The sequence below is a fragment of the Brienomyrus brachyistius genome, chromosome 15, assembly GCF_023856365.1.
Source record: "Brienomyrus brachyistius isolate T26 chromosome 15, BBRACH_0.4, whole genome shotgun sequence".
NCBI classification, from domain to species: domain Eukaryota; kingdom Metazoa; phylum Chordata; class Actinopteri; order Osteoglossiformes; family Mormyridae; genus Brienomyrus; species Brienomyrus brachyistius.
Window position 1 is genome coordinate 2333714 of NC_064547.1, and position 27668 is coordinate 2361381.

At 49.6% G+C, this 27668-nt stretch overlaps 1 protein-coding gene across 1 annotated transcript in view; it reads left to right on the plus strand.

Annotated features, from left to right (window-relative positions):
• LOC125708532 (insulin receptor-like) overlaps positions 1-27668 on the plus strand; it is a 65344-nt gene that overhangs the window by 25494 nt on the left and 12182 nt on the right. Inside the window, exons 3-10 of the mRNA XM_048976117.1 lie at positions 18934-19258; positions 22789-22928; positions 23128-23272; positions 23497-23711; positions 23839-23965; positions 24142-24392; positions 25208-25375; positions 25533-25731. Of these exons, the coding sequence (XP_048832074.1) occupies positions 18934-19258; positions 22789-22928; positions 23128-23272; positions 23497-23711; positions 23839-23965; positions 24142-24392; positions 25208-25375; positions 25533-25731 (1570 nt within the window). The remainder of the gene's footprint in view (positions 1-18933; positions 19259-22788; positions 22929-23127; positions 23273-23496; positions 23712-23838; positions 23966-24141; positions 24393-25207; positions 25376-25532; positions 25732-27668) is intronic.

Consider the following 27668-nt stretch of genomic DNA (forward strand, 5'->3'; position numbering starts at 1 on the left):
TACAAACACCGCCGTCTCTACCAGGATTTGTACCAGTGTTCTGTGTGCTCCTGTGTTTTCCCACCACACAGTGCTGGCCTTCAGTGAAAAGGCTTCCAGCTGTTTTCTGAAAGACGTTTCCATAAAATAACCATTAGGAAAAAAAAGCGCCTTTAACTCGCTCAGCAGCATTTCTGTGATCTAAACAACATCCAGGTGCACGAAGGCATCCGCGCAGTTCGACTGATAAGACATCCGGGCAGTAACGTCGTCAGCTGCATTTCGATACGCATCAGAAATGTGCAACAGTGTTGTCAGCAAAAAAATGGTGCACGTGCATCGTACGGATATGAACTTAAAAGTGCATGATGGCAAAGATCTCCAGAATGTGCCAGTGTGATACCTGAAGGTCCACACTGAAGATGGGACACTCTGGAGAAGTTCGCTTTATACGGTCATGAGCATCAACCTCAACTTGACGGTTACCCAATAATATTAATGAGGATCTCGATTTGAGCGCGGACATCTTTGTCCATGCGGATCTGGGACCTGGCTTCCTCCGTTCCGTTTTGGGATGTGTGTAGGGTAAACTCTTCCATATATAGAAATCGATACTATGGAAGATGAGACTATATGACTTGAGCCTTTGGCTGACTGCAGCTGCTGACGTCCAGTGTTGGGTAGATCCGTGCCGCACAGATGTGAGCTTCCTCACGTCTTCCGTCCGCTGCTGGCACATGGAGAGATGTCGCAGGAAATGACTGCTCTGGGCGATCTCTGAATTGCTCTGAATGCAGCATTCACCATGCTGACGGTCTAGGCTATCTTCTCCTCATTTGTCCTTTTCGTATTTCTTTTAAAGTATTGTTTGCCGCAGCTGTGATGCCTGGTATGTGCAGAAGTGCGGAATGCGATGTTTATATCATCGTTCAGTAGTGTGATCGGGGGCTTCGGAGGTGAGAATCCACTGGGAGAATCTCCAGGTAATTACACAAGAATGCTTCAGAAGGACTGTCTGAACTTGCCAGCTCATGCCCTTGAAGAGCTTGAAGAGCTTGAAGTCTTGACAGCGGAGCAGCAGCTGTTTTCCTGCCCACCTCTGTCGTTCGCCGTAACTCAAGGCTAGGCCCCCCGTTTTCCCCTCTTTTTCAAGACGAGATCATTCCGACATTCTGTAGGAGTCGACAAGTGCATAGCAGGCAGGTTCAACGACTATGAGGAAGCTGCTGTAAATGTGGCCAAAGGCCGACGTCACGTCAGTCATTCAGATGAAGTCGCTTGTAAAGACGGGATTGCAGGTCATGTAGGAAACGACAGAAATCGGTTCGTGCACAAAATTGAATGTGTGCATTTTTTTTTTTTTTTTTTAGAATTTGTGTTTGAATTTGAGGTGGAGAAACATTGCAGTTCCTCCCTAATCCTACAGGTGGCGAGCTTTAATTCCCACATTGACAGGCAGCACAGAATCCCATGTAGTAGGGGCCAGTTGTTTTCTAACTTCGTTTAGCAATAACAATGGTGGACGACATAGCGGAGATTTGTGCTGCTCCTGCAGTTGAAATCCAATGTATGGAGGAACTTTTTGCTTTCAAAAAGTTCAGCATTGTGGTTATGCGAACATCGGCGTATCCTGCTAGACGTCATCCTGAACCGGTCAAGGCAGCGGAGAAGCATAAAAGCTCAGTGTAGTTTATGCTACGACGGCAGCAAATGTAACGTTTTGTTAGCGTCTAATTTTAAGTTAAAATTCACACAATTGTTTGTTTTTGTTTTTTTTTTTTTTTTTGCTGTTTTGCATTGTTTAAATGCTGCCTTTGGTTTTTTGAGGAGAAAAGCTATTAGGAGTGTGTGATGTTTATTCATGTTCAATACAGCTGTGCAGCTATTGAATAACACTGTATGATGTAACTCGGAATCGCAATATGTATCGATTAAGCAGATAGATATCGCGATAATATCGTATTGGCAGGTCACTGCTGATTCCCATCCCTACTGAATGGTGCCGTAACTCATGGTGAGCTTCTGTTGTCTTGGTGTCTTAAGGATCTTTAGATGTTTGTAAGTCTGCTTGGGCCCAGCTACTGCCCTACTTGCGTTTGGCTCTGGTTTCTGACTCTCATGGATTGTCGTGGAAGATGTTGAATTGGGTCAAAAACCGGAAACGCCTGAATACAATCAAGGGGTTGAGTCTTTGCGTTTTAGGGGGTTAAGAACTGGGTCACAATCTTGGCAGGAAGCCAACCAACAGATCAACACACCTCTGCTTCCCCATCTGTCACCAGAAAGGGCGCTAAGGTCCGTCAGACGGATCGGTTCAGTGAGGTTGCGATCTTGCTGTCGCGCTCGCCGTTGAAGCTGATGTCGTAAACTTAGCCCGTGCTAAACATAAATTTCCGATATCGTAAAACACAACAAAATGTGCAGTGAGAATGTCCGTTAGTATATTTGCATAATACCACATGGTAAGAAACCTCAGGCTGTCCGAAAATCGTGGGGTTGGGGCTGGGAAGGTTTGCTTCTCTAGCTGCCGAACCCACCCAATGCCAGTATAGCTCATGGGTTTTACCTCCCTGTGCCCCCCCTTTCTGAGCGGGATAAAGTGGGGAAAGTTCAGTTGGGGGGTTCGTGCTGCTTTTCACTTCAACTTTTTGGGGGGCGTGACAGTTTTACTTTTATTATTTATTTTTATTATTAATAACGATAATTTTCCTCAGGAAGAGAATGAGCTGTTTATCATCCATGCTGTACCAGAGTAAATACAGTAAAGCTGGAAATAACCCAGCAGGCACCTTTCAGCCGTGAAGCAGGCGGCGAACCTCGCCCATCTGCAACAGCCTCCCGTTAACTGAGCGCTTATCATTTAGTACCTCCAGTGTTATAAAATGTTAATGAGTTGTGTGCTTCAGATTTTTATTGTGTGTATATTCCCTGTAACAGATAGTCTGATGTAATAATGGCAGCGATAAAAACCTTATGAGTGTATCTGCAGCAGGAGGGAAAGACGCTGTGTGATGGGAGCCGCATTAAACATCAGTGTAAATGTTTCCTCTGACTTGTTTTGTTTGTAAAAAATATGCTTTCAAGTGAGAAGGTTTCTTCCCCTTTTCTAAGCCCTGCCTCCTGCCCCTTCCACCCCCCCGGAGGTATGCAGACACCCTGGAATTTCTGGGCTTCCAAATGATGGACCAGACTTGTCAGCCCTGACTCGTGTTACTTGGGAAAGATGGTGTGTGTTTGTTTGGGAGGTAATCCTGTGGGGGGGGAGAGCCGGTGAGTTTCATGCATGTCTCTTAATGGGATATTTAATTGTTTTTTAGAATTTCATGATCAGTGGTCATTGTTAACACACCACAGCGCAACAATGAAATGTGTCCTCTGCATCTAACCCATATGTGACATAACAGGGGGCAGCTAATTCAGCGCCCGGGGAGCAGTGCGTGGGGGCGACACCTTGCTGGTCGGGGATTCGAACCTGCAATCTTTTGATTACATGTGCGCTTCCCTAACCATTAAGCCACCACTGTGCACCTGTGTTTCATGTTATATACTGTACAGAGACGAGGCCAAAGTGTACGTTTGATTTTCAATATTCTACACTGGAATTTGTTTGAAAAGTTAGTTGCTGTTTTAATGTCTATCAGAATTGCTTAATTTTTTCATGCATTAAATTTTTAGTTGTATACTTCCTAACTTAAAAACAAGTATTTGTGTCCAATATCAACAAAACCGTTGTGGTTATGATGTCATCCTTTTGCCATCAAATTGATCTGAGCTAGTTGTATATTAGCAAGCAGTCATTCATGTAGTAATATACAATGTAGTTTTGTTACCAGCCTAATATATGGACATTCTCACAAGCACCACCTCACGTGGGGGTGGCGGCCTGCATGCGGCGTGGCCTTCTGGTTGGGGGGGGGGGCCATAGCTGATCTTACTGTCTGCTTTCAACCTGACCTGCATCAGGCAGTGTTGTCAAAACACGTTTTACAGCCCGTCTTTGAAATTATCATCTTGAATCTGACCCCCCCCCCCGAAAATCGCTGGGGCCGCTCTTTACTGTTGGGTGAGTAAATGTTACTGCTCTCCCGGCTCCAGAGGTGGGAATTTTAATGGCCTGCCCACGCGCTTCCACGTCCCCATTGGTGTATGAAGGCCTCCTGTCTGTCCTTAGCACTAAATAATTTCAGCCAGTGACGTTCTTAGCGTTTGCCAACAATCTGAACAGAGGAAGCTCCCAAATCCGTTGCGGGCCGGCAATCGGGGGCCAGCCTTTGCAGCATTTCATTTGTCTGTCTATTTGTCTCTCTGTCTGTATTTGTCTCTCTGTCTGTCTATTTGTCTCTCTGTCTGTCTATGTCTGTGTATGTCTGTCTATCCTATCTTCCCTCGTGCCCTCACAGGCGTTCAGAAGTGGCAGCTTACCCACTAGCTGAGCTATTCAAAGGCATCGCGATGTCTCTCCCCCCCCCCCCCCCCCGCCCGCCACTTAATATTTTGAATACTTGGATCTCACTTGCTGTATCTAAATAAGGTTCTGCTGGTTTGTTTTTTCCCTTCCCGCCGATACTCTTGCTGTTGACATATAAAGTCTTGAATGCCGCCTCGTCTCTGCTCACGCCTTTGCGATGCAGACACACACACTCACACACACCCCGAAAGGCTTTTCTTACTGTATGTACCTCCCTGGAGTTTCCTGTTTGTGGAATTGTTGTCCTGCTTTGTGTACACCCCCGCCTCTGCTGTTTATCACAGTCTCCATGCAGCCTGTCACGTGAGCCAGCATGACTGACATGAATAGGCAGCGTGAGGTCTGACGGGCTTGAGGCCTGGCTGCCACCGGTGTGTTATTGAAGACCGTTACCTTAAAGTGAGGATCTCTCCAGCTACGTGAGCTTTCAGTTGCTGACAGGCTTGTGTTTTTTGAGGCATTAGCCAAACAGATAAATGTAGATTTTGGTTTTTTGTTCCTAAACATTAACCTTCTGTTTTGAGAGTAGTGTCATGAACTGAGGGAAAAACAGACCTGGTGGATGTTTTTTTTTTTTTTTTTTTTTTTTGACCCATGCAACATTTATTATTTTTGTCTTTATTTTTAGACTTCTGTTTGAATACATATTATATGGACTACAAAATCTTCTATTTGAAATAGATATTACATTATTTTGTGTGAAATAAAACGGTGCATGCTGGATTTGGCTGGCGTTTCTTAATTTTGTCCAATTCCGTCTTTGACTCTTTGATTAGTTAAGTGAGATTATATGTTGTATTAAAATCGTCAGAAAAAATCCCTCAGGACACTGAAGGTTTTGGGAAATGCAATACAATCTCTCACAAGCAGGCCGGTGCGCTCGGCGTGACAGTTTTTGCTTATTTACATATTTACATTTATATGTTTTGTTTGTTTTTTTTAGAGCTGTTGTTTTTAGTCTGTGTGCAGACAAAACGGCAGCGGACACCTTCGTCTGGCTCATGGGGGGGCCTGTGAGGTGGTGCCTGCGAGAATCGTGGTGCGTGCGTGGTGCCGGTATCCTCCTCGGGGCACCTTCTCGGCCCGGGCCCAGACGCGATTCTGCGGGATGATGATGGGTGGCCTAAATAACAGAAGATGAGTGATGAGGGAGACTCTCTCGGTATCATACCAGACTCCCATGCTGCTAAAAATTTATAACTGAAAGATTTATTTGTTATTTGATTTACTAGGAATTGCTATTTTCAAGGTCTTGGAATCGCTCCTTTATGTTCGTCATGATGCTCTTGCTCCAAGATGGTAAACAAATAAGATGGAAGAGAGCCAGCTTTTTTCATCCTGTTTTTTTTGCAGGGGGAGGAGTGCAGCGGCCGGAGGTCTCAAGGCGGTGGGGAGGGGGGGTGTCCGAGGTGTTGGGAGCCCGAACTCTCAGGGTTGTGGGGGTGGAGCCGGTTGTGTTTTCTTGGCCCGACCTGGAGTTCTTCCAGAGGGCTGTTAAGGATTTTGGGGGGCGCTGTTTGTTGGATTCTTCAGAAGGTCATTGGTTCGAATCTCGGGAGCCGACAGACTGATGCCGCCATCGGGGCCCTGAGCAGGGCCTTTGGCCCCCCAGCTTCAGGGGTGCTGTACACAGACTGACCCTGTGCTCACCTTCTTGTCGGTCTGTGTGTTAGACCTAGACGGCGTAGGCGAAAAGAGAATTCACCCATGTGAATTGATTAAGTATCACTGTTCTTTTCCATAGTGTTTTACTCCATTAATTCTCACGCTTGGCCTGTCTCATAGGCCTATATGTCTGTTTATTTGGAATAACTGCAAATCCTGCTGGCATCGTGTATTTAATCCCGTCTCTGTACTCCTGCTCGAGTTCCTGCAGTGCCTTTCGTGGGGCCACAGATAGTGGCCTCCTGTGTAGTTCCTCCAGGAACCGAACTGGAACTTGGGCCGGTGTGGTTCCAGGACCCCGGAATTTTATAGGCCTGCTCCTTCTGAGCAGTGACTGTATTGCCTGGCTTGGTCTGGATTCAAAGCGTATCATGTCTGACCGTCTATCTGAGGTTCTCCTAGTTTCATAATGGCTCAGTCGCTCCTTCACTGCTTCAGAATGAAATCGCAGGCAGAAGTACCAACATTCAGCTTGTAGGCACGCCGATAGGCTCTGATTGAAGACGGGCCCAGAGGAACGAGCTGGTTTGGGTCCTAACAGCGTAATGACCAGTGCTGCCTCTAGGCAGAATAAACGTTGTCAAAGAACAGCCCTTTTAATTTCAGAAAACAAACAAAATGTCAGCCTGGGGGAGGTAAACCAGGACCTAGGATGACAAAAAAGTCCCTGTAAAACTGTAATTTCACATCATGGCTGAGTGTGGACGTGTGCGGCGCAGCTTTCAGGGGTGTGATGTGCAGCTAAAAATTGGGGGTAAGGTGTCACCCATCGGGTTGCGTGAAAGTCCTTACATTGCATTCTCCATCTCTCCCCCCCCCTCTCTGTGGGGAAAGCTACTATTTGCTTTTATCAGGAATATTTAAAGTGGCAGAGGATTATATCATGGCCAGCTGGGAAATGAAGTTCACACAATGTACAGAGGGTTCCCCTAATCCCCACTGCCATCAGCGCCCTATCAAAGCCCTATTCACTGCTTGCACGCAAAGCCTGATGGGTAAATGTCTGCCTTTCAGAATGCAGCTGTTTGAGGACAGATTCTGCTTTTTCTGGTGTCTGCTGGATCCGTGCGCCTCCGATATTCCTTTTGTTTTTGCAGTTCCAACTTCGTACAGCGTAAAATCAGTGCGAGCTGTTCCTCGGATGTTCTTCATCGGACGCAGCCAAGAATGTTTCGGGATGTCCTTTGAGGCGTGACCGGCCGCGGACGCGCTCTGTGCCCCCGGCTTGATCATTTGCGATAACTTAGCACTGACCAGTGACAGCGGACGTCCTTCCTGCATCCTCTGCAGGTCTTTCCCACAACCCTGGGAAATAAAAAGGTGTAAAAACAATGTGCAGACTGGCCGGTGAAAAGACCCCAATGTATCGCCAGCAAGTTGTTTGTCAGTCTCTGGTCAAGTTTACACGCTGTACCCCCAAGTAGGAGCTGATGCACTCCCCAAGAAATTGTCATTTGTTTGTGAAATTTAGCTTCTGCCGTCATATATGTGCATATGTGTGTGTGTGTGTGTGTGTGTGTGTGTGTGTGTGTATTTCTTCCTCCCATTAAACTGTTGAGTGTGTGCTGTGACTAGATTGGGCAGATTGATGGACGTCCAATTAGACACGGAGGACCTTCGTGGCTGTAAGCATTGTATCAAACACAAAGTCAGGTGCCAGTGAATCTCCCTGCAGCTGTCGCCAGTCTTACCTTTTGTCATTTAGGATTTATTATACATCACTATCTCTGTAAATGGGAGATCCACAGGGTGGGTCAAATTTCACTGACTTCTGAGACTGTACCATTGAACAGTGGGGGGGTTATAGTTTGTGGTAATCCCTGTGTTTCTAGGATGACTCATGTTTTTCCAGGGGGTGCTGTTGCTCATTCTGACGTACCACATGTTCATTCAGGGCTTATCCGTGTATTAAGGCTGCGTTGGCCATGGAGAACCGACCCAGGAGCTCAGCACTGACCGAGTCCCTGGCTTCCGTCTCCATGAGTCTTCAGGCAGTGATCTTTGAGAGGGAGACCCGTTTGACCGATCAGACACGCAGCTCAGCCCCCTCCTTTCATTTCGGGTAAATCCCACGATCTGTATCAGGATGACGGCGTCTAAGCCCTGCGATCTCCTGCGACTGCTGGCCCCAGGTGGCCTCCGCGCAGGCGTGAGGCGCGAGGCGCACGCTTATAAACGTGCCAGTTATCGGGACCTGACTGAGTGCCGAGTCTCCTTCAGGTTGCTGTTGTTATTGAAACACTCCGTGTTGGTAATTAGGCAGCGTATTTGAAGCCGAGATCTTAATTTGCATCGGAGCTGTGGTCTGATCCCTGGGTGTGGGTTGGGCAAAAATAAGGGGATGGGAGGATGGATGGATGAGAGGATGGGAGGATCCTGAATGTCGGTCCTGGCCTGTGTCTGGATCATGTGCATCTTACGTTGTAGGGACCAACTTTCTCTACAATGTGATTAAAAACCTGTTGTTTTAACAGTGTGGGGGCAATTTTTTGGTCCCCACAAGGGGAAACTCAATTTTATAAAAATCTGTAACTGCAACCAAAAAGCTAAAAATGCCAAAAGACTTGTATTGTGTTTGGTTACTTGTGGTTAAGGTTAGGGCTGTTTGTGTGTGTGTGTGTGTGTGTGTGTGTGTGTGTGTGTGCGCCCATGAGCAGGATGGAATAAGAGCAGGTGGGGGGGGGCACCAGGTCCCCCCTCCCCCCCCCCCCCCCCCAGTCACCTGTCTTTGGCTGATAGCTCCAGTGCTTCACATTTATGAGTCCTTGGGGGACTCCAGGCTTCTACCCTGATGGAGGAGCTCTCTGCCAGGACCAACGTGTGCTGAGGGCGCATGGACACACACAGACACAGACGGACACACAGACACAGACGGACACACAGACACAGACGGACACACAGACACAGACGGACACACAGACACACAGACACACAGACGGACACAGACACACAGACGGACACAGACACACAGACGCAGACACAAATTCTAATTTGCTGCACATAATTATGTTAACCACCCCCCCCCCCCCTCCCGATCTGACACACAGACACATGAAAGGACTCGCATGCTTAGAAACGCATCACGCATCATAAGTAAACTCATCGACTGTCTGTCGCCGGAACCTGTGGTTCTCTGCTCACGGTTCTCCTCTAACCTAGAGCTCGTAACTGATCGGCAGTATGAGTGTGATGGAGGCAAATAGATAAATAACAAACAGGCTTCCGTCTGCCTTGGCAGGTATTCATTCTTGGCAAAACAGAAAATTTACAGTCCTGCTTATTCCTTTAGTGCTGCCTGGTGCATTGAGCGGCGTGACTGTCTGGTTCAGCTGGAATTCCGTCACTCGCTTGCTGGAATATTCCAGCGTCGTTCCCAGGCTTTGCGTCCTGCCTGTTTGGGGATTATCGCATATCCATGTCGGGAGATGTCATTTTGGCTCCTAACTTAATGTGTGGATGGAATCCACACATTCTTATGAAGAACCACTGAAGTTCGGGTCTCCGTTCTTTGTGGAAAGATGTCATCTGGCAGACTATTCAAGCCATTGATTTAGCGCTGAAGCGCTTCTAGATGTTAAATTTTATTTATTTTTTTGTTTTGGACTTATGGTATGTTTCAGTGCTTCAGGTTATGACATTTTACCCGTTTTGTTATTCTCCTGCATTACATATGTAAGTGTTTTTAGGGTAAATTAAGCTGCATGGACACTTCCGTCTTTGCTTGGTTCGGAAGGTGATGGAGGGCGTCCCTCTTTAATGGCCAAGAAAGTCGGCTTCTCTTCTTTCCTTGACCTCCTCCCAGCCCCCGAGGCTGAAGTCATTGGTTTCATGCCCTATTCCCCTCTGCTGAGGCCAAGACAGTCTTGGCTTGGATGAGAGCAGAGTAGGACAACTGTGTTGCCTGTCCTTTCGCTTCCCACTGTCTGTAACCAAAACACACCCAGAATCCTTCTGTTTGATTAAACTTGACGGAACATCTTCCGAACTTCTTCCCAACGTTTTTCCTAGAAACACGACGAGGCATTGATGTATGTGCGGGAGGTGATTTGTTGATGGTCCCTGAAGGGGGGGGGGAATGAAAGGGGTGCAGCTGAGCTGGCTGTAGCGGAGGCCCGGGTCGGACGGGCTCTCGGGACGGATCTCGAGGAAAATCTGCAGCCATTGGCCAGAGGGTGCCGCTGGTCACACCTCCTCTGGCTGGAGCTCTGCTGCAAACCCAGGCAGTGAGTAGGAGGATGTGGCAGGTCCGCCGTCTTCTCCGGCTTCTCAGACTCTCGGAAAAGATCACTTGCCTCAGTAATTAGTTTAAAGTTGAACAAATGGGTGGCTGAACCAAAGTTTGTCTATGAACTCTCTGAACGTGAGTCATGGGCCTCTGGTGCAGCCTCCCAGCAGCTGAACTCGCTCAGTCTTAAGGACCCTGGGTTTCAGGAAGGGCAGTTTGCTAATAGGGTGCTTCCTGTACACTCACTCATTCCGTGTTTGCCAGTAGGCTGGAGGGGCCCTATGGCTGCTACCGGCTGGGAGTGGGCGGAGCCTTCGGTAATGGGGGTCAGGGCCGGAGCCGTCCTCTCCATGTCAGACCCACGGCTTCTGGGACGTCGTTTTCCTTTCCGACGTCGCTGCTCGTTCAGTAAGGAATAGAGCCTGTGTGGCCATAACCGTCAGTAGCCATAAAAAGCTGTAGGATTTTTGCTTCTTTGAGGGTCGTTTTCTGAAACCTTACAAGGGCCTACAGGCAGTTCGGGCAAAAATAGATCTGCATCCGGGCCGAGGGGCGGCGTGATCGTTTTAGGAATAGCTTCTCTTGGCCGATTGAGGCTATTTCTGGTGGCACAAACGTTTGTTTTGAAGCCGCCGACACTGCTGTGGGAGGGAGGAGCAGAGCCTTGCAGCCGAGGGCCCACAGCTCGAGGCGGGACGAGTAAACCGACCGCTATCTGCCTGGGTACCGCCGAGCTGCCCGCCTGCCCCTGGAGGCAGCTGGCAAACAACGGCAAAAGGAGACGGAGACGCGAGCTCCGTCTCTGCCACTCCCCCAGGCCTGCGGCGAGGTCCCCTCTCCGACCTCTGGGAGCCCGGCTTATGCCCTGTGCCGTTTCACCCGGCCCTGAGTCTCCCTGCCCGCGCCGCAAGCCTCCTCGTGCCGAGAAAAACCTCCCCAGCTTTCCAGCTGAGCGAGCGTTTATGTAAAAACCGGGTCTGTTGTGAAATACCGGCACTATATTTGGCCAATTTCCTCTTGAGGATTTTGCTTTGTCTGAAAACATTTGTCTGCTACCAGAATTAGGACTTCGAAGAAGTTCTGAGAAGGATCTGCGTGTGGTTCCTATTTGGCACAGTCTTCTTCCATGCTGCTCCCTAACTGCTGGGAAATGGTATGGGGTCATTAAGCAGAGAGGGCCCCTCCCCCACTGGATTTTCTATGAATTTCGACCCCCCCCCCCCCCGACCCCCCCACACTAATGGATCTACCACTCCTGTGGAAATATTCATGCATTGGCTCGGTCGGCTGCTTCATCGCTGCTGTTTGTCATCGATGCATCGACGGCACACTGGGCATGACACTGTGACCCATTTCGGTCCCAGAAAAATGACATCATTTGGGCAGTGTCTTACCTGGTAGTGATGTGGGTGGAACCGCGAGGGCCGTCCTGGACAGATAGGCAGCGGTGTTTTACGGATTAAGTGCTGCTGTTCCGGATTAATTTGGGCAAGGGTATCAGGCAGAGGGTCATTGTGTACGTCCGTGCCCACCCAGCGCATGCAGCAGCGAGGGTGAGAATACTCTAAGGTCACTCCACCCCTCCGCTTTCATTTCGTTGTGTCAACAGTGCATTCAAGTCCTTGCATGTGAGCGGCACGCAGGCTTAGGTGGGGCTCTTTTTTTGATGGGGTGGGATTCTGCCTGTGCTGTAGCCCCGCCTCCTGCCTCGCGCTTGTTGGAATACGCTTCTGCTTCATAGAGATGCTGTGCTGGGTCAGCGGTTATGAAAGTAGGTACCGGCAGGACCTGCCTGGAGGGAAAGTGTCAAAACTGGCCCGAAAACCTATACCTTGTCGTCATTTCTGTCGACAGCCAAGCTGATATTATCCATTGAAATGAAAGAAGCTTAGAAAAATCCAGGTGAACTTGGTACAGAAATAACGCTTGAAAAACAAGGTGCTTCAGGAGATTCGTAGTGAAATTCCACAATCAAAGGCATGGAAATAAGTGGGAAACCCTCACTCGTCAGGTCAGGGGGCAGCATCTCGCAAAAACCCTTAAAGATAGATTTATTTTGAAACCAAAAACACAAAAAATACTATCTTACTAAATCTAACATGGGCCTATTTTCAGTATTTTGCCAGCACGACGAAAGGTCCGGCTTGTTTTATTCCACTGCTTCCATGCTCTCGTGTGCGTTCGCTGCAGGGTTTGTGTTCCTCTCCAGGTTCAGCAGGGGCACACAGACTGATAACAGTAGTGTGTGTTTTTTTATTTTTTTCTCCCAGAAAAGCCTCCTAAAATAGCAGGGAGCCAGAGGCCAGCATCCTGTGGTCTGTCCGGCAGACATTTGGCCCGCCTGTCTGTGGTTCTGCTGCGGTACCAGCGTATGTTATGCGCTGCCTGCACTCCCCTTATGTTGGTAGATGGGGGGGGAGGCATGCGTCATCGCAGGCCGGCGGGAGGCGGGCGAGCTGGTGCCTGCGCCGGCAGGTGTGCTGCCAGGTAGCATGCTCCAGGTCGAAGGTCACTCGCTGTGTTTCCCTGGGAGCCTGCAGTCGGATCACAGTCTGGGCGCAGGGCCGTGTGGTCGGGGGCTTCCTGTTCCTGCTTTGTCTCTCCGGGTCTCGCTGGGGGCTCCGTTCGTCACCCCCGGGAAAAGCTGGGCCACAGCTTCCTGGGTTCGAGCCGGCAACCCGTAGAAGATGACGGCCGTGATCTTGGTGTTCGAATCTCTCGAAGAAAAGCACTACAGAAACAGCCATTAATACTTAATGTCAGGTGACTGAGCTCTGCTGCGTAATTGCTGTACCTTGGCTGGATGGCAGCTAAGGGTGACCTTTACATGCCTGGTGTGGTACTCTACACTGTGAGGTTTATTAAATCCCATCCCGACCTTCTGCCTCTGGGGACGTTCACTGGAGAAGGTGCTTAAAAGAGGGATGGACAGATTTATTTTTTAAGGTGTGGATGGTAGATGAATACGTTCCAAATGTTCTTGTCTCTCCGGTGAGTGGGAAGGTGACATCGTGCCGCTTACACTCCCCCTCACCCCCCAGCACAGTGATGCCGCAGAACGGAACCCAGGATTGGCCAGTCCAGTTAAAGCATAGACACCCTGGCGCCAAGCAGCCTATTGTGCAGCCACCGGCCCCTTAAATCCACCTGATTCACTCTCCATTAACACACGCCGCACTTGCCAGGGGTGAGCTGCAGAGGGCGCACCCAGGGGCCTGCCTAAGCCAGCCCCCCCCGTAATCCCCCATTAATTGGGGGCTGTGCCATTCAACTGCGCTCTGCGTGGAACACCATGGTTTCAGCCTATTTTGTGTCGCACCCCCCCACTAATTCCTTATTAATGAGCTGTGACTCACACGAGGTACGATTCTGCTTGGCCTGTACGCTTCTCAGTCGCCGTTAACGTGTCCCATTGTTTGATTGTCGGGTTGTGGAGTCACATCCACCAAATGAAAAGGTTCTACCTCCTACAAGTCAGAATCTTTTCTAATATTTTCAGATATTGTTGCAAGGGTGGCTGGGTTCATGTTTTCCCCAAACAGTCCCAAAAACATCTCCATTTGGCATCTCCAAAGCCCAGCTTGTGTGTTGCTGCATCTGTGCTGCATTTGTCTGTGCGTACAGATGGTTGCAGTCGGTGCATGCGTGCAGCAGTGATACTCCACAAGGTAAGAGGACTGTCAGTTCATTGCATGTGCACAGTTGACGTGCAGCAAGTCCCCAGAATCAGGGCACCACGTGCCCAGTCTGCATGACATTCGAGTCCCTCACCCTGCCCAGAGCATGATAGAGCACAGAACAGTTATGAACAGCACAGAAATGGGCAAAAATCATCTCTTCTGTTTGATTCGAGCATGTCGGGGGTGTAGTGTATCTGGTGACCTGGCACTCCACCCAGGGGGGGGGGGGGGGTCCAGTCTCTTATGCCATGTTCTTCCAGGCCTGTACTGGGTAAGAGGTGGACAGTCTGGATTGTACTGGTACAGAATGTTATGCCAGTTTCCCCGGGCAGTGTGTAGCTGTTGTTTATATCATCGATGTTATGCTGATTTGCTGTGTCACTGCGAGCATAACTTTTTCGTTTCACACTGGCCGTCCTCGTCGAAGCCACCTCTGGCTAACTTTAAAACAAACAAGCAAACAAACAAAACAGCAGCCTTGCTGTGTGCTGCCCCCGATCTCCCCGGATTACAGTAACAAGCCGTCACCTTTGTGAACGCGTCCGTCACACACACATCGCATTTCCTAAGCGGACCTAAACTGCGCCTGTCGGTGCTGTCGGTCCACTCCGGCCGCAAACGCGGCACGCCATGCCGATCTGCGTATGCGGCTGTGGAAGGCGGCCTCCTTTCACAGGCCGCCGGGAATCGCGCTGAGCTCCGCCATCCAGCTTTTCAGTGGGTCGTTTGTTTCATTTGCTTGTTTGTTGTGTTTGTATGTTTGCATCAGCGCCTGTTCCTTTTGCCGTTTTAAGCTCCCGTTTGTGACTGGAGGCTTGCTGACCTCCTCATATTTCATTGCTATAAATGTATGTTGTGCTGAACAAATCAGATGCTGTCTCGGGGGGGGGGGGGATAGCACACACATCATCAGCAGCAGCACCAGTACTGGACGTCGGATTTTGTTTTTTTTTTTTTTGTAAAACCTGTCACATGAGTGGGCATGAATGAAAGTGGGAGTGGTTGAAGGATAAACAACGTGACACCCCCCCCCCCCCCCCCCAATGGAATAATGAGAGCAGTGCTGTTGCTATCTTCTGCACTACAGCCTCAGCTAGCCTCTTAGCTTAGCGCCATCCGCCGTCTGGCTTTAGAGGCACGGGGCTGTCGCTTCTTGCCCCTATTTGGCACCCCGCGCGCATGTTCCCGCCGGCGGGCCTCGTCATATGCCTGCCCCCGGAGACGGGCCCCACGGTGGGAAGGTTTAACGGCTGCGAGGGCTAGCGAGCGGCTGCCTTCCGCGGCCAGCATGCGCATTGGTTTAGGGTGAGGGCGGATCTCCTGCTCGCCCTGCTCTCTGGCATGGACTTGGAGCGGAGCAGGAGTGCCTGAGCGCAGCGTGAGCGCAGTATACATGCAGCCGTGACCAGCGGGGAGGTGGGGGGATAGAAGGGGAGGGTGGGGCCTCGCAGAGGTGTTGTATTTTTTAAGCGTGCCCAGGCAGAGGAGAGGGAAGCTGGCTTGTTCGTTCGTTCATGTTTCACTCTGTGGTACCTGTTTGTTTTTATCTTGTTCCTCTTTCGGGCGTACGTGCATTTCTCTGTCCCCCCCCCTCCCTCCCCGTTTACACATGTCTCTCCCTCCCAATTTCGCGCAGGCAGAGTAGCGTCCTCCCTGCAATGCTCGGGGAGGAAGGAGAGGGGTCCTTGTTGTTTTTGCTTCTGTGGGAATGACAGTGTCACATGACGGGGGGTTGCTGGGGGGTGGGGGGCGGGGAGTTCAGCCCAAATGTCAAACAGATTTGTCGCTGCGCTGCCTTCACTGGGCCCCCCGAGTGGGGATGCGGTCAGGTGACCTCCCGCGCTGTCATCTTTCATGTTACGCTGCGGCGTGTCCTGCCTGAATATTCATGCTCTTCTCTGTTCAGCTGCGACCTGCTGAGCCGGCTGTAGTCCCTCTGTTTGCACTTCCTTGCTCCCTCTATCACGCCTTAGAGTCTCGCGTCTCCCGGAATAATAAACGCCACCTTTGAATGTTTGCCTTCCTTCGTTCCCTTTACCGCGTTTAAAGAGCTAGCTTATCCTGATGTCGCTCTTCGTGATCTTTGGCTGAATCTGTGGCTCTAGTGCTGGGCTGTTTCTCTTCCAAAAGCCGATGGACTGAATCAGAGTTGGAGCTGAAGCCCTCGTCAGACATGATGGGCACACTGTCCTGCAGGGCTTGGGAATGCGAGTGGCTGCTGACCAAACCTGCCTGCCAGTGCAGGCCCCCGCTTACCGGCCAGTGCAGGCCCCCGCTTACCGGCCAGTGCAGGCCCCCGCTTACCGGCCAGTGCGGCCCCCCTCCTACCGGCCAGTGCGGCCCCCGCTTATCGGCCAGTGTGCGCTCTGCGCCAGCTATGTTATTTTTAACTTTCTTGCGGAGTGGAACATTCCCATCTGAATGAAGTCAGCTGGTGGGAACGACACTGTCCCAAGTTGCAAGCGTTCGGTGTGGTGGTCACATGGGCCCCTCGATTGTGGATTGAAGTCTTTAACTGCACTTTGGTGTTAAAATGAGGGCCGGGCTGCCTGTCTGCCTATTGGGCCGGCTTGCCTGCATGTGGCCTGCCTGTCTGTTGGGCCTGCCTATGGTCTGCCTGTCTAGCTGTCGGGCTGGCCGGCCTGCCTGTCTGTTGGGCTGGCCGGCCTGCCTGTCTGTTGGGCTGGCCGGCCTGCCTGTCTGTTGGGCTGGCCGGCCTGTCAGGGCGGCCTGCTTGTCTGCTTTTTGGGCTGGTCTTCCTGCCTGTGGCCGGCCTGCCTTCCTGCCTGGTGCCTGCTTGCCTGTGGCCGGCCTGCCTGCTCTACAGAGGGCATGGAAATAGTTTTACCCAGCAGTTCAGTTCCAAACAAAAGCACCTTCTGTTTTTATTTGAATTATTGTTGTTGTGAATTACTTTATTGTGTTCCACCCACAGACCATCTTGTTATTCTCAGGTTTCTGAGAGACGTTTGATAGATTAAATTTTTTTTTTCCTGTCATCTAGGCCTGTGCGATATAACGATGCATGACAAACATTGAACGGTAATACAGCAGGATTTAAACGTTAAGCATGACACCGCAGTAGTGGCATAGATCCGCATATCCCCACATACATTACCAAGCGAGAATACCAGGGAGGTGTACCCAAAAGTGGGTTTGGGTTTAATCGTTAACCATGGCACCACGGTAATGTTGGCTTCATATTCAGTTTTCCGGCTGTAATATCTTTCAGCAAAAGCTAGCAACAGCCCTTCGTTTTCCAGGTTTCTTTACGGGCGAATTATTTACATTTCAGTGTCTGTGTGCTCACTCCACCTTCGATAGCCCAGCTGGCTTGTTTACAATCAGTTTTTTCTATCATTATTTTTTTAATGCAGGGATCTTATCGAGTTCTTATTTACAATATAAATGGTCCATAAATCCTGGTGTCCTGAATGATTTGTGCTTGGTTGCCCTGTGGGTCTCCGTTGGGCTCCTTCACACAGCCGCTTGACGGCCTTGGCACTCGCTCTCTTTCCTGTGCCTGTACACTGTGGGAGCTCTGTCCCGGTGCACTGCCCCTGGTGAGTCTCAGCTGAGACTGAACTAACGCCCACATCATTATTTTTTCTATCTTTTCCTTCCCAAAGTGCTCACAGGCAGCTCCGGGAGGAAAGTACAGCTCCTGATTTCTCCTCTCTTTTTTTTTTTAATGAATTTTTCTCTTTCCCGGATTGATGTACCTGCATTTGGGACTATCCGTAGGTAGATGGGTTTTAGTCATATTTCACTCCCTATAAACATAAATACATTTTTTTTTTTAGCTTTGATATTGCAGAAGTGTTTAATGCAGAATTCATCCCCAGTGATTGAATCTCGATGCCATATTATAATGACAGTCACGTAATTCATGGAAAGCATTCATGTAAATTATGGTTGTGTGTTTGTTTCTATGTTTGTACGTCTCTGCTTGCTTGTGTCCTGTGATGCACTGGCCTCCCATCCAGGGCGTCTCATGCCTTCTTTCTTAGGCTGCCTGTAATAGGTTCACTGTCACCCTGTTCCAGATAAGTGGGAAAATATGTATGAAAATACATTGCTGACTGGTTAAATCGAATGGTCATTTCTAATACTGCGATGCTGTAGCCAGTGTACGTCTCCTGGAAATGCGTGGGAATGTTCCATAAACATGCAGCCATGGTCACTTTGAGTTGGAGGCTCAGCCTGTGGTTTGTGGTGGATGATTGTAACTGTCATCAGTGTAGTGCAGTGCAGAGATCTGGCTCGACACTCAGCATGCCACTGCACAAGGAGCCTGGTGTGGGGGCACATGTGCGAAGAGACTGGTGCATCTCTACATGTTGTTATGCGGGTCTCGTGTTCAGCTTTTCCTTTGCTGGCTGCACGGTGAATAAACTAAAGTGCAAATTAACAATTTGGCCAGCAAATGAATGTGCTAACATCCAATTGAACGGATGTGAGAATGGGCAAATGAATGAATGTGTGAACCCCTGAGCAAACAAATGTGCAAATAAACAAATTGACAACGAGTGCAAACAAGTGAACGAATGTGCAAACATCCAAACAAATAAATGTGAGAGCGGGCTAGTGAATGTGCGGGTGGGCAACCAAACGAATGTGCAAATCACCAAATTGGCGAATGTGAAATTGAATGAATGTGTGGGCAATCGAACGAATATGCGAATGGCCAATTGAAGAGATATACAAATGGGCAAGTGAATGAACACATTTGCGATTGTGCAGACCGTGAGTGAACAAATGTGAGATTGGGCAAGCGAACGAAAATGGGAATGGGCAAGTGAACGGATGTGTGAATGGACAGTCGAACAATTGGTGGAGCATACAAGTAAATGATTGAACAAATGGGTGAACAAACAGATGAACGTAGCCACTAACCTATTCTCTCCTTCCGGCAGTTTGCCCGGCAGCCTGCAAACACCGCGCCTGCACCATGGACAACCGGTGCTGCCACGAGCAGTGCCTGGGCGGCTGCCTGGAGCCACACAGTCCCAGTCGGTGCGTGGCCTGCCGCAACTTCCTGCACGAGGGCGTGTGCGTGGAGCGCTGCCCGCTGGGCTACTACACTTTCAAGGGCTGGCGCTGCGTCTCCCTGGAGTTTTGCCAGAACCTCCACTTCCAGTGTAAGCAGAGCAAGGCGGGCGACTGCCACGAGTACGTCATTCACAACGGGGCCTGCATCCCTGAGTGCCCATCCGGCTACACCACCATGAACTCCACCACGTGAGTACCACTGCCCGTCTGGGCATCCTCCTCTGCTGCCGTGGGAGCATAAACCCCACAGTGCAGTTGGGCAGTTGTCATTTCTGCTTACTCTCCTGACATGATATGATGCATTATTCACACAAATTGGAATACTTCTTTTCATACATCTTGCTGCTTTCCTTTGAGTCAGACATACACACACAGTGTTAATATTAATGTCTTTGTGGGGACTCTCCATTCATTTCTATGGGCAGAACCCTAATCCCAACAATGAAAACCTTGACCCCCACCCAGCCCCAACCTTAACCATAGGTAACCAAATAAAATACAAGACTTTTTTTTAGCAGTGACAATAGGTTGTTGTAAAATTGAGGTTAAGGGAAAAAGGTTTTTATCACATTGTGGGGGGCATGTACTAATTACAAACACACACACACACATACATACATACACACACACAGACACACATGTTCTTGTTGTTTATCTGGTGGGGGCACAGAGCCCTAACCTGAATCCCCCCCCCTGTACAAGTAGGAATGTGCTAGTCCATATCTGGAGTGAGATGGAGGTGCTGAATGAGGCCTGTCCCTCACCACACCCCCCAACTTCCATCTGCTTGATGAACGTTAACGTCACACATTAATACGTACAATATGATAGCAAGTTTTTTTTTTTTGTAGATTTGAAAGAACTTCATATCCGGAGTTTGAAAAACAGACCAGTGGTTGAAATAATTGTAAAAAATTAACAGTGCGAATGATATGGGCCTGACTGCCAGTGATACGTCTGCCGTAATTCAGCAGCTGAGCTTAACTGCCGGCCTTCACAGCAGACGGAGAATTTACTTGTAGTGGTGTACGTTGCTCGAGAAATGACAAAAACATGGGATTGGACCAAAAAATAAACAGGGGGGGGGGTGTGTATCTGTGTGGGGTTGGTGGGAGCGGAGGCCACACTTAATGTCTTTGCCAGTACCGTGAGAGGCCACACACTGCACTGTTGCACTCGGATGGTTAGACGGGAAGCATTCGGCGTCTTTTCGAAACTGCTGCAGCCCGCATGTGTTTTACCTTCAGGAGGCCAGCAGGGGTCACTGGGGTTGTCCCATGGACAGTAGCAGCTCAGTGCCACTGACCATAAAGCCCTCGGGGGACGAGTAAGATCAAGGAGGCGGTTGCATTACCAGTTAGCGGGCAAGGGCCCGTCATTCATACCGTGTTGTAAAATCCCGCCACCATGTCATGCACCCTGATGCTCCTGGACACAGAATCCACGGCCCGCTCCTGCTCCTTGTGCATTGGAAATGTCCTGAGGTGCCCTGCTGTAGACCAGGGTCACTGGCATTTCTTGAGGACGATTTCTCTGCGAAACGCTCAAGGAATCTGGCGACGAGCTCCTGCCAGCCAGCTTTCCCAGCGGGCCGTTCGAACATCTCGGCCGTCTCCCAGTCTTCGGGAACATCCATAAACTCGGCGAACCCCTCCGACCTTCCACGCACCGCCGCTGTCCGTCCAGTTCCTCTCGCAGGTGGCCAGGCTCCAGACATCGGCTTTAGCCTGATGATCCCATTTAGCCTCACCTGACCACTTCTCTTTTCCCTCCAGGTTTTATAAAAAAGTAGAAGTAAAAAGAAAACACACGTGTGCTGGAGCCTGAGTGCTGAAGACGCTCGTGTCTGTCGTGGTTCTCTGACCCGGCCCTTGGCTGTTAAGCTGCTGCTGTTGCTTCTGACTGAATGTGGGGGTTGTGTTTGGTCATATAATGAAGAAACAAGAGTGTAATTGAGAAAATGAGGTCGCGAATGGCGCTTTGGGTGTAGAGTGACGCCGGCTGCGGGGAAGGTCTCTCACAGCTTTCCGATGCGGTTATTGCTGATGTGCTCGTAAAACGGGAATGAACCCAGCACACAGGAGGTCGCTGTGGTTTACCACAGACACACGGGACTTTGCTGCCCTTTGTCTGACCCCGGCTGGATTCATCCGTCCCCAACGGCAGGATGGAAAAATAAACTCGCAGTGACTTTGTATTCCCCGCGCCGAGGCCGCTGCTGTCAGGGAGCGATTAGACCCTTACCGGCTTCCAGGAATATTTCATTTGCGCTTGGGTGTAATTCGTCCCTTGATGTGATTTCGCATGTTGTGCGTGAGCTCGCATGTGCGGCTGCGCGTCTGCATGCCTCTTGAAGCCACGTGAAGGCAGCGGTCCGGGAAAAGGCAGCGGTCCCTCCTCCCTTTCAAGCCTCATTCGCGAGCCACATGACCGGCCAATGGGTGAAGAAAACCTCACGTAGCGTTTGAGGAATGAGAAGGAGCAGGAAGTGACTGGATGCAGATAAAAGGCTGGAAAAATCTGTAGACACATGGTGTGTGGGGGGGGGGGGGGGTGGAGAGAACAGCCGCCAGCAAATGTAGTCACTCGTCTTTCCTGAAGCCCGTCAGACGTGAGAATCCCGACTGATTATGACGGTTTGCTGGTCGGCACTGGTCAGTAACTCAAGTTACAATTACGTTGTTTATTTAAAGTTGATTTATTTCGCTGACGTTTTCCCAGCACAGGAAAATTGATTATATTTAGGGAGGCAGCTAATATGGCTGCAGGTGCTAGAGCTGATTTCATACCTCTTCCGATTTTGCCCCGTAATGTATCAACAGGTTAGTTTTGTAATGGTCATGAAACCACCATTTTCCTACTGTAACAGATATTTCCAAATATTTTCTTTGGTAACATTGGGCACAAAGTAAGTTTAAAAAAACACTCAAAAAAAAGTTAAGATTTTCGTATGTTTTTTTTTAAATTCCCTGCTTATGCTGGCACTATGGAAAATTCAGACTCAAATTAGGCTGTTGAATTAAGAGAATTAGGGAGCTAAGAGTTTGGCTTGGGCGATCATTTCAGACAGGCTATACTCCTGATGTTCACCAAAGCCCCTTGCGGCAGGTAAGTCGCTGTTTGTTGTCGTTGACAGTGTTACTTAGGCTGATTTCAAGAATTCCAGAGTCTCCTCCAGTAAAATTCCACCCTTGTGGAAGAATACAGTTGGCCCTGCTTGTTAGAGCAGCCGAAGTATTCATGGAATTTTGTTGAACTCCACAAAACCTTCAATAATTTTTTTTCTTTTTTTTTCTTTTTCCTCCCTTTCATCAACCCAAAAAAATCAATGTTGCTGTCCTTCTGGAGTGACTACCAGTAATGCACCTTTTGGTTCAGCGTTTGTTGCAAGTGAAACTGGGCGAAAAGAACATAAAGATCACTGCCTAAAGCTTAAGCTTTTGTTAGTCAGCAATGAGTAGCATTTTTGTTTGTCATCTGGTATGTTTCGGGAATCCTTCACAGTGTCCTCCACAATTACACACCACACCCACCAGCAGTCTCTTCCTTTCATCTTTCGTTTTTTAGTCTCTGCAATGTATTAAGAAATACCGCCTGTACGCTACGCTTCTTGCTGGACCTGGGGCCCTTGTGGGACTCCGCGGCAAATATTTGGTTCCAGCTGCTGTTTGTTTAAGCCGTGGTGCGGAATTCTGTCCTGACCTGGATTCTGGCTGCAGGTTGAACTGCACACCCTGTGAGGGCCTCTGCCCGAAAGTGTGCGTGGGCTCCAAGGTCGTGGATTCCGTCACCGCCGCCCAGGCTCTCCGCGGCTGCACCATCCTCAACGGCAGCATGGTCATCAAAATCCGCGGTGGGAGTAAGTGCGTCTTCCCTTATCACCACTCGTCTCGCCAGAGCTTTTCCCGAGTGAAGTCATCCTATAGTCGTGGTTGAGTATTAGTGCCGGGAAGCCAAAGAAAGGCCTTGTTAGGCATCTCATTGCTGTTTGAGTGGTGCCTGACATCAAGCCCTCAGCTGACTCCTGTCCACACCTGTAACTCCTGGTCTTTCTCCAGACAACATCGCCGCAGAACTGGAGACCAGCCTTGGTCAACTGGAGGAGATCACCGGCCACCTCATCATCCGCCGCTCTTACGCCCTCGTGTCCCTGTCCTTCCTTCGCAAGCTCCGGCTCATCCGTGGGGAGACGCTGGAAGTTGGGTACGAAAGCCAATAACTGGTTGCTTTCGTTCTTCGATGGCAGTCAGACATGCCCAGTATTAAGGATGTGTGTCCAAAACCGAACCTGGCTGCTTTCTAAATAAAGAATGATCTGCTGAAAAGGTCTGGGTCATAGTTACTTCTTAATGCGAGTTCATGCTTCATGGGGTAAGACGATAATTCTCAGGCTAACCTATTCATTTATGCTTTGGTTAATCCTAAAGGAACTTCTCATTCTACGCCTTGGATAACCAAAACTTGCGTGAGTTGTGGGACTGGTCCAAACACAACCTAACAATCCTACAAGGTCGGTTGTTCTTCCACTACAACTCAAAGTTATGCCTGTCGGAGATCCGGAAAATGGAGGAGGTGACGGGAACCAAGCAACGGGAAGTCAAGAATGACATTGCCCATAAGACTAATGGAGACCAGGCCTCATGTAAGGCTTAGGATATATGCTTTCACACATTCTTTGCCGATGTGTAGTAAAATGAAGTACACAAGATGGTAAAGCTACCATATTTACCCATTGTTGTCACCCTCTTGTCTCCTTCCTCACTCCTCAGGTGAAAACCAAGTGCTAAAATTCACCCAGATCCGCACTTCGTATGACAAGATCATCATTAAATGGCATCCCTTCTGGCCTCCTGATTTCCGAGACTTGCTGGGATTCGTGGTCCTTTATAAGGAAGCGTAAGTGGCGGGGCGAATGGATGAGGCCTCCTTCAGATGTGCTAGATGGTTCTGACCCATGAAACTTGACCTTGTTGACTTGTTGACTGAGTCATCTCCCCAGTGATGAGCACTTGAGCTGTGTCCATATGCTAGTACTTCTTCTCACGTCTGTGTACGTCACTGTTGTTGTTCAGGCCATACAGGAACGTCACGGAGTTTGACGGTCAGGACGCATGTGGCTCCAACAGCTGGGTGATCGCCGACGTGGACCCACCGCCACGTTCCACCGACAGCAAGGAGCAACAGGAGCCCGGCTTCCTCATCCACCCGCTCAAGCCCTGGACACAGTATGCTATCTTTGTTAAAACCCTGCTCTCCGCCTCAGATGACCGTCAAGTCCACGGAGCCAAAAGCGAGATCATTTACGTCCGCACCAATGCCACTAGTAAGTCTTACTACAAACTGAGCGGTACCTTTTTGTGCCTGGTGGTAGCAGCCCTGTGTAATTGATGTGTGTGAGTTTTAGGAGTGATGTTATGGACCTGTTAAAGTTGGGGATTTGGATCTGAGTGCTGGAAAACCCGCTTATAGTGCCGGTCTTCGGAAATAGCTCGGAGGACGGCTGCCAGTAGGGCCCAGCCCATCAGTCAGACTTGCTATAATTTTATCAAGTATAATAACATTTAGTGAACTGTGTAAATCATTTCCTGGGAATGTTTTTATTCTGAAATCTGCTTGTTGTCTCTCTATGCTGCCCAAGGTGTACGAAGACCGTTATTTATGTTGACATTCTGAAGCACTAGATACTGAAGATGTAAATGAATGCAGTTGTGCATCACGCTTTGCCTGCTTGCCAGTTTATGTCCGAAAACAATCACATTTCCTGGAATATTTCATTGAAAACAACTTTGATTGGCAGGTGTCTAAACTTGTTCTGTAAAACAATTGAATAGCTGTTTTTTTTAATGATCTCATTCTCAGCCCTTGGGCCTTTAGCATTTTTAACAGCCCTGTCTTGCGGGCAGCTGGCCGGTATATGCAGACAGCTGGCCGTACTCCCATAATGCAGTGCAGCACCAGACCTGTTCCCGCCGGTGTGGCTGTCCTAGTGACGTTAATTATAGGCATGAGGTGCCGCGAGATGTCAGCATGCTTCTGTCTTATTCTGATGTGTTTTAACAGCAGAAGGCGGTGCTCCTTAAGTTGTGGTATTCAGCCTCTTCAGTGAGCTAAATATTCATTGGCTGTGTCTCCTCTCAGAGCCCTCGGTGCCCCTGGACCCAATCTCCTCCTCCAACTCGTCTTCTCAGATTAGCCTGAAGTGGAAACCCCCCTCTGACCCCAATGGAAATATTACCCACTACCTGGTCTTCTGCCAGAAGCAGAAAGAGGACGGTGACCTTTACAAGATTGACTACTGTCAGAAAGGTGAGTGCGTTACGCTCCTGCTCCCAAATCCCCAGGCGGTGATCTCATCCGGCCCGGTCTGTGCTTTCCCGCGTCACCGCTAAGTGCCCGCCCGGACTGGAACCCCCGGGCTGGTTCGGACTGGCGTGACCCGTTTTTTTTCCCCGTGTGAACTCAGGGATGAAACTGCCATCGCAGACTCCTACACACCTGGACACCGACGAGGAGCAGAAGTGGAACCAGACGGACGAGCCCGGCCAGGGGGGGCGCTGTTGCGCTTGCCCCAAGACGGAGACACAGCTGAAGAAGGAGGCGGAGGAGTCCGAGTACCGCAAGACCTTCGAGAACTACCTGCACAACGAGGTCTTCGAGATCAGGTGCCAGGCCCCCCCCCCCCCTTTTAAGTTTCAATGGTGTCAGAGATCGTTTCACAAGATTAAAAACAGAGAGAAGGTCTTTGGAAGATGCGGCCTTGCTTTAAGCTTCCTAATGGAAACTAGTTTTCCATTTTTTGAAGAATATTTCTGCGAAACAGATTTACAGATTCAGTGATGGGAAAGGTGACCGGTCTGTGGGCCACATGAAGTCGGATGTTTCATGAATTTATTTAGTCGTCATTATTTTTGTTGTTTGTGCGTCAGTCCTGCTGCTTTCTGCACCTGATCTGTCAGTGCAGTTTTTGCTTGTGCTGCTAGAGCTTAAAAAGCTCACTGGGAGTTTGGGGGAGTGCTGAGATTTTGGGCAGGCAGTGACAGATGCATCCTCATAACTGGCCCCAGTAATTCCCAGCCCCGGTGCCCTCGCACAGCACCTCATCACCCCTTTTGACACACGGCACTGTGCTGGGTGTCTTACTTCACTGCGACACTCTGGAAGCGGTCCACATCTTTGCTGACCCACCCCCATGAAAGATCCAGAAGGTTAACAGTCTGTTAAGAGCTAGTGATGCATGTCAATGCATAACTAAGTAGCATTAAACTGACGCAACAAGAAAGTAAGGAGGAGACTTGACTGTTTCTATGGAGTCAGTTTTGTCAACTATGGGATGTTTTGCAGGGTGACCGGAGCGTATCTACGGCCGACAGCTAGGGTGGACTCGCGCCATCGTTCAGTTGTAGGTGTGACATGGCAGAAGGTCCCTCGACCCAGACCGCCGCCTTCCACACCATTAGGTAGCAGAAGTGAGCCTGTGGTATGGTGCTCCCTTCCAGTAAGGCGGCTGAATTGGCGTGGAGGTGTTGCCCGCCGGCAGTACGCTCCTTTGTTGCTGGGTGTCCCGTTGGCATGGCGAGTGGCGCAGCCGCCAAGTGCTTGGCAGTCATTCGGCAAGAACAAGAGAGAGTCACCTCACCGAGCCTTTGGTCAGCGCGTGCCCCCTGGATTATAAAGGCTGGCTAGGGCACCCTCCTGGACAGCCCTTTTGTGGCCGGGTCCTTTCACGGCGTGTGTTCTGGAACGCCGCCATTGCCGGGGTTGATGGGCTCCTGTCTGGGGACCTGAGAGCTGCAGGGCACTGTGGCTGTGACTCTTGTTGAGTCTGCCGGTGCCAGGTGGGCATGCAGATGTTCGTGCTGCAGTTGGTTCTCCTGCAGTCCTGGGGCTTTATTTATTTATTCATTTATTCATTCATTTTAAGTTTATTCTGGTCTGGAGCAGAACAGGGACCAGAAAACACCGCCGCTGATGCCGCTCTTGCCAGCCTCCCTCCCGTGTGGAAGGACCCGTCTAGCGCGCATTGGAAGGCTTCCCGGCCCTTCGCTTAATATCTTTTGCAGAAATTGTCGGCGCCTTGTGGAGTCCTCGCCGAAACGATATCTTCTGTAGACGCCTCGTAGACACTAAACAGTTCATGACCTCGGCCCGCTGGTGTGCGTGTATCTCCACAGCCGTGGCGTTTTTGCTGAAGTTACTGTTCCCGTGATATTCCAAACAGAGGAGTCTTAGGGCCAGAATCTTCTAGAACAACAGCACTCCTTTTGCTTTTGCCTGCCCTGTTGCAAAATGTGCTCAAGCTCCTTCTCTGCCTTTGCTTCGTTGAGGCTTGTTGTGAAAACACAGGTGTGTCTTTTCTTTATGGTTTTACTGTATTAGTTTACCGGTCCGCTCATCTGAATGGCTCATGATCGCCATCTACTGTTGGCCACAGAAAATGCAAGTTGAAGGTTTTTAACATCTGTGGTCTGATATTTACCCCATGACGAGAGCTGGATACTGGATAACTACCGATTTGTACATTCAATGTAGATTTTTTATAATTTTTTTTGTACTCTTTGTCTTTATGAAGGTTGCCTGACCTTTCATTTTTCTCTCTCTT